General features: G+C 29.0%; 1 protein-coding gene across 1 annotated transcript; it reads left to right on the top strand.

The window, feature by feature from the left end:
- Positions 1-599: 599 nt before the first annotated feature.
- On the top strand, positions 600-3,619 carry LOC119663319 (roundabout homolog 2-like; the record flags this gene model as incomplete). Its single annotated transcript, XM_038072937.1, has 2 exons — positions 600-721; positions 3,439-3,619. Coding segments are annotated over 2 exons (303 nt in total), but the record flags the coding sequence as incomplete, so codon positions are not given.
- Positions 3,620-7,798: the final 4,179 nt, after the last annotated feature.

The following is a 7,798-nucleotide window of genomic DNA, read 5'->3' as shown; positions in this document are numbered from 1 at the left end:
TAAACTTGAACAAAAACGAAAAATCCTTATAAAAAATTTAGCGTTTTTACTTCTAGTAAAAAAACAGTTACTATAAAAATATTTTTTTCTAAAATTTTGTACTATTTGGTAACTCACATGAATGTCACATCCAATATGTAACATTTAAATAAATATTTCAGCTGCTTTTGTGACACAACCATCTCTTTTTTTTATATATATTCAAATTGCAATACAAAATAGTTTATAGACAACTCAGTTAAGCTGCATAAACTTTAGCAATAAATAACTTCAACACCATTTTTAAAATAAACAGTAAAAAAGTAAGGAGGACAAGAACAATGTCGAAATATACGCTCTACGCAAACACGTTTTCCAAATAAAATCCTTTTTCCAAAACGATAAAGAAAACTTCAAATCCTGCCATATAAAAATAAATCCCAAAAAATATATCAATCTTCCTTATTGTTCAGTACGCTCCACTTTCCATAGCACATTGTGTTTGTTGTTCGTGTATGGCTTTAACCCTTTTCAAACTTTGTAACAAATTTTGCACACATCCATTTATTTGTTGCTAAAATGATTCTAATTTTTTTTCTTATCCATTTTACATTTTTCAGCTCAATATCAATCACCACGTATAATCGAGCACCCGACAGATTTAGTAGTGAAAAAGAATGAACCTGCCACACTGAATTGCAAAGTTGAAGGCAAACCGGCGCCAACAATTGAATGGTTTAAGGTAAGATTTTTTCTTTACTTATTTTATTTTTTATAGTTTACATATATAAATATATTTTCATACATATTTGTTTATATATAAATACAAATATATGTATATATATGCTATAAAAAAAGTTATACGTAAGCAAGTGCGCCAAAAAGTGTGCTATTTTTATGTAAAAAATTGGTTGATGGCTTGTATATATGAAGTACATTTATATGCTTGCGTGCTCTTATGAAAATGGAAATTGGTGAATGTGTGGAGAGGGATGAGTAGGAGGAGTGTTTGTTAGCTGCCACTCTCAACTGCGAAAAAGAAAAATTACATTATTTCAAAAAAAAATTATACCTAATTTACGTTGGGTAACCTGAAAAGTTTGCATCTATCTCAATGATTTATAAAATTTGCATTTTATTATATGAAAACTGTTAAATGTATACACTGTATTTCAGACTTCTTATAACATGTAATCTTACACTTACTAAAGATTGCATAAAAAATTCCTACGCTAGATGAAAATACAGTTCATTATCACTAGACTTTTAATTGTGTTAAAAAGCAAAAAGCTCGTATTGTTACAGTTTTAAAGATAAACTAATAAAAATGGAATAAATGGATGAACAACACTCAGCTAAAAACTTTCTAGTATATTTATTCCTTCTTCACTTCACTTCACAACTCTGTTTCATAATCAACAATCAGGACCTTATCCCGGGTTAGGAACTGGTATGATAATTAACTCGTAGGGTCTGAATTGAATAGCTTGACGTACTAGTAAAATAACCAAACATAACCGACTCTCTGCGTATACACTGAAGAAGTTAGATATAAATACTAGTATATTTGGATCCAATCAATTTTTAAGAAATTATTATTAAAATATTGATATCCATGACAACCTCAGATCGAAAATATGATAACAGTATAGAAATTTAGTCAGAAAAATTAATTTTTAAGTAAGCCTATTTTTTTTTTGGTTAATCATACCGAACATTACTAAATATCTCTCACATGTATGAGAGTATAAAACCATCTTTTAGAAATGCACAGGCATGATTTCAGCACAGTAGAAATATATATTTAATCAAATCAAAGCACGATGACCGTTGGAGAAGAGAGATGATCAAAATGGTGAACAATAGCGGTTTACTTATGACATTCACATAGAAGGTATAGATTTGCGACTGGTGTCACAAAAACAGTGATTGTAATTGAAAAGAGATGCAGATTGAAAAAGATTGTAATTAGAAGGAAAGAGTGGATTGGGTATATTTCTAGAGATAAATCATGCCTAACCTGCTGACTATAACATTGGAAAGGCAAAATCATTACATATCGCACCTAATCTATATTATGTATTGAGTAAATTGTTAGAAATTTTATGAAAGGTTTTGTGGAACAAATCTGTGTAATTGGACATCAAAACTTTGATATATACATTATATTTTCATAAAAGTAACGTAAGCTTTCTAATGTTCATTTGTGTTAGTATAGCGTAGGATTGATTGATCGTTTGCCGTGGCGAGGAGAGAAGATTAAAATTATGAACTGAAGTGGCTTACTTTATGATAATAACAGAGAGGTTATACGATATAATCTTTTAACTGGGGTCACACTGGGGTATTTGTAGTTGGGGGTGATGAAAAGAGTGAAGTGAAAGAGTGAGTGAAAAGAGTGATTAGTAATATTTTCAGGAATGAATTATGCCCAACTTGCTTACTAGAATGTTGCAAAAGCAAACGCATTTGGTACCTATCTATGTTATGTTTTAAGCAATCTGTTAGATCAATTTATGAAAAGCTTGCTGGAATGAATCTGTGTATATAAACACCACAACTCTGATATATATATATACAAAATATTTTAATTAAAGTAACGTCAGCCTTCCACTTCTTTTCTAATACACATTTATTCAACGTTCCGAGTATCCTGCTTTCCACATGCCTTTTCCTATAGCAATAGGAATACATATTATTTTATTCTTTTAATAAAATAATAGTGAATAATATTTTTTTTAAAAAAAATCTAAAATTTTTATATGTACTATATTTTTATATAAATTTCATTTAAATTTCCTATAATATTTTCGCAAGTGATTAAAATCATAAAATTGCGGCTCACCGAGTCAACGTTTGCAATATCAATTAATTTATTTTTCAAACTCCTTTGTGTATACAAAATAAAACCCCAAAACCCAAAATGCAGAATATAAATATATTCATATATATATTCATATATATATTCATATATATATATATACAGATTCGTTCATATATATATATATTCATTCATATATATATATTCATATATATATATATATATATATATATATATATCTTTTTTTTTTGAAAAATATCACTAATAAACGAAATGGCAGGAGGATTAAGAGCAACTAGCAGCTATGAGCAAATAAAAAACTATTTTCCCTTTGTATAAATACTCACTTCTATATAAAAAAATATATATTTATATATCATGTACATATATATTTGGTTAGTCCAAATTAATGAAAAATGCAAACAATTTCGCAGGTGTAAAATAAAAATGTTGACAAAAGTTTTAAATATAAAAAATGTCAGCATTTTTTCTGCAATTAACTTTATTTATTTTAATTACACCTGTGGGCGCTTAACTTTATAAATTATGCACTGCAAAAAAAATTTGTAAACTATACACAAATTTAAATTTAATTTAATTTATTCAATTTATTTTTTTATCTTAAATTTAACTTACAGGACGGTGAACCTGTGAATACAAATGAGAAAAAATCTCATCGTGTACTTTTCAAGGATGGCGCCTTGTTCTTCTATCGCACGATGCAAAGCAAAAAGGAACAGGACAGCGGCGTTTATTGGTGCGTTGCAAAGAACCATGTGGGCAAGGCTGTCAGCCGTCATGCAACCCTACAAATAGCATGTAAGTTTCTAATTCAATTCTCATTCAGTTTAATTTTATTAAAATAATTAATTTATATTCGATTATTGAAGGATTACATATTATCAGTTTGTGTGTGCGAAAAGGAAAAAAAATATGTATATCCTTGAAGTGATTTGTTTATAAGAGAATAAGAAGAAATATTTCTAATATAAATGGACAATCTATTTACAGAACTTACATTTTTACTCATGTTCTTATTGCATTTACAAAGTTACAAAATTTTAATTAAAAAATTAAGTACCTTTTCTAAGTAAATCCTTAAGGCTGGCTATACGGCTAATGTTATGCAGAAAATCATGAGCGCGTCAAAATTGATTCATTTCGGTCATAACTAAAATCCATGTTTTGCAATGAATCATATCAGTATTGTCAATATTTTTACTACTACCATTGTACTCTATGGTTGGGTCTAAATTTCAAAGAAAATGTAGATATGTACATTTACAATTTGCTACCAAAAATGACCAGCAGCAAAAAAAAACTCAAAGTAGCTTTAAAAATGTTAAATTATTATTATATTTTCTTATAATAATTGTTAACAATACTTATAAAACTATATGTCTTTCTTTAAAATCGGAAGGTGTAAGAGTTCACCTATTAGCGCTAAATGAACTTGGCTGTTTTACTTCCTGGCGGTTTTTATCTAAAATTTATTAAAATTGACATAGGTAATTTGCTCTTAAGAGGCACAAATTTCGACATTTACGACTGAGTAACACTGTTTTGACCACGTGTCTGGGCACATATAGCCGCGTCCTCCATGGCCGACATTTTGTGTTTCCTCTCAATCTCAATTTTTTAATTTGTATTTGATTTTGACGTACCCATGACTTTCTGCATAACATGCTTAAGTTATTGCCAGATATCCATCGTTAATGGGCTTTGAAAATCTTTATAATACACTTTTTGTGTTCACTTCTATAGCTGTCAAGTTTTTTACTTATACTATTTGGAAGGCAATTTGGTAATATAAGAAAAATTAAATCAGTGTCTGAGATTTTATAAAGTGACGTTATACATAACTTTTTCGCAGCATTACAGATTATACACCTACCCTTTAATCTTTTTCGTAGTATTCTTTCTGTAACCAGAATTTTTCTGATAGCTTTATACTTCATTTTTTCATAACAGCGACTACTGTACTGTTGGTAAGGTCTTATTACATTACGTATGTCTTAATTTGGGATATACCAGTTTATACTATTGATAGTACGAAGAGTTTTGGACTGAATATAAATGAATAATTAAAAGAAATAAATTCATTCTAAATAAATTTCGGATTAAAAAAAAAATTGTACATACTAAGCATGTGATAGGCAGGAGAATAGATAAGACGACATATAGCTACATGCGTATATGAATAATATACTGATGTTAGTACGTCTAATAAGCTTATTAATATATTCTTAATATACTAATATATATATATTTGCATCCTATATTCTATGTTAGTAGAATATATATTTTTATATACTGATGTTAGTACGTCTCATAAGCTTATTAAGAATACGACTGCATAGTATATACATATATAATTTCTAACGTCTTATTTTCTATGTTACAAACAGTTTAATTAACCTAATATTATATATATATATTATTTTAAATAATACATAAAAAACAACTCCAGTTCTTATCTAAGTTATGCTAATCAGTGACCTTTTTTTTTAATTTTTTTTTTAAATTATATATCGTCTTGTAAAAACAATAAAAAATAATTTAATTATTTATTTAATAACTGGAACAAATGCTTTTTTTGAGCTATAAATTTTGTGTATTCGTACAAGAAGGAAACAATAAATTTAAAAATTTATTTATTCTTCGTGGAAATAACTCATCTTATTTACAAATTATATATTTGCACCACATATATCATTGTAAACATCGCATATGAAAGAGAAGACCGCTCGTAGTGTTATCAATCAGCACCAATTCACTTCAATTTTGTTATAGGGAGACCATAAAACGAGAAGCGAGAAACGAGAAACGTGAAGAGGACGTCAGAAGTAAAGCAGTTATTCTTATTTTTCGCAAACAAGGGAAGATGTTCTAAAAAATAAAAAAAATTGCAACAACCCGTGAAATGTGCGGCATTTGTTTTCAAACCTAAGATACGAGGAGGCCAGAGTAAAGCTTTATTGACATAACAGTCGAGAACAGCGGCGTTTCGCTGTTATTTTGGTCATAAAACGTGAAAAGAAGAAAAGAAGAAAAAACGGAAAATAAAAATGTGAAACCGCATAAAAACAATAACTTGGAAGCAACACTGACTAACACTAACTGAATTTTGTTTCGTCTGATGATGTCTCATGGAAGTTTTGGAGAGCTACAGTCGGAAGGTGACTTCTATTTGAGAAGTAATTCAATCATCGAGGAATATATTGTTTGTATAGGAAATATTGGTTTTCTTATATATAAATGATTATGTACTCAAGATATATAAATAATTAAACTACAGCAGATTTTTAATAGTCCGAATGTCCTTTAAATTGGAATAACTCGTAATGCAGACAAAATAAGAAAATCTACTAAAATACCTGGTAGTCCGGATGGTAGACTGATTTGTTGATTCGAATCCTTCGCTATGCAATTACTTCTCGATGGTCTTTATGAGTTAAGTAGTATGCACGAATCTATATCTTAATTATCCTGATTGACTTTGATTTTAGTGGATTATTCTAAAATAATCGAAAATAAAATTTTTCTTAAAAATGTTTTGGGTTAGCGTGACATATTAAACATTACACACAGCTTATTGTGTGTGGTCATGGTTAATATGACACTACAAGAATTATTAAGGTTCTACTGACCTGTTGAACTACAGATCATAATACATATTCATGAGAAACAGTTTTTTGTTAATTTTCCATAAATTGGTAACAAGTGACTTACATTCCTATTTACAATAAGTCATTCAATTGGATTTCAAACGAAAATTAGAGGGTTCAAAAATATCTTAATGTTTTAGATTAAAGAATAATAATATGAATCTTGAAGTCACTAATGCTGGTTATAGATTATTCCAATTAATGTTTTCTTAATTTCGCCTCTGTGAGAATATGCACTACAATTACTGTTGGAGCGTAAATGTATCGCGTACGTGGTGATGAATCTGGCAGCTTTAGTGTCTGTTTGCATTGCGTTCCGTTCCTTAAATGCCAGGTTCCTTAATCTTTGCTTCCCTCCTCATTTATTTATGTAGATCTGTTTTGATTGTTTTTTTACTTCGCGAAATTTATAGCAGATGTTCACAAGATGAAATAAAGTGGAGCAATAATTTTAGCAACATTTCAAAGAAAGAAGTTAATTTATAAACAATTTGTAGGTAAATAAACTGTAGTGTAATTTTGGATGCCCCCTCACCACAATGAATGTGGTACTTAAGAAAATTTAATAAAATTTTGCATATAAAAGTGCAAATAAAAGTGCAGATAAAAATTCAAATAACAATTCAAATAAAGTTCGTTTTTCATTCAAAATAAATTAAGTTAAATTCAATAAACTTTTTACATTGGCGAATTGCAACAAACTTTTCGGAACAAAAGAACTGTTAAGTTGTCTGGCTTTTATTTGACTATGTTTGGCTCATTTTCGACCACCTTAAGGCTCTGAGCCACAAAAAAGGCAGCATGAAGTCCCGACTGCATGGACGGGGACTGCAATATCCACAACGATTTTTATGAACCATAACAATTTATTTCAATTTCGTCTCACGTCAGCGCATTTTGCGCATTCAATGGATTTTGACTGAAAGCGATTTTCATTTTTGTTATCCTCGTTTTTTCCTTTTTTTTGTGAGCTTTGTAGCTTTTTTTCTCTAAAAATTTTTGTGGTTAAAGTAGAAAAAAAGAATCCATTTGGCTTTTTAGTTTTTCCAACTAACGAATATTCGTATTTTGCCAGTAGTCATATGGGCTGGCCTAATCTCTCTCTGCATTTCTCTTTGAAACGAACTCTGTGGCTTAACGTGAAATTTCATATTTTGTCCAACTATCTTTGCCATTCTAATATTTTGGCTGAAAGCATTATAAAAATGTGCATCCATATTGGTAATTTAGGTTTACGGTTGAGTTCATAACCGATGATGGCAAAGAGATAAAATTTTTTCAAAAGAATTTATGCTAGCATAGTTAAAAATTAAATTAATATTTTTCAAAA

Source organism: Teleopsis dalmanni, unplaced genomic scaffold, assembly GCF_002237135.1.
Source record: "Teleopsis dalmanni isolate 2A unplaced genomic scaffold, ASM223713v2 unscaffolded_contig_0293, whole genome shotgun sequence".
Taxonomy (NCBI): domain Eukaryota; kingdom Metazoa; phylum Arthropoda; class Insecta; order Diptera; family Diopsidae; genus Teleopsis; species Teleopsis dalmanni.
The sequence above is the reverse complement of the archived record's forward strand: the minus strand, read 5'-3'. Positions and strand labels throughout refer to the sequence as shown.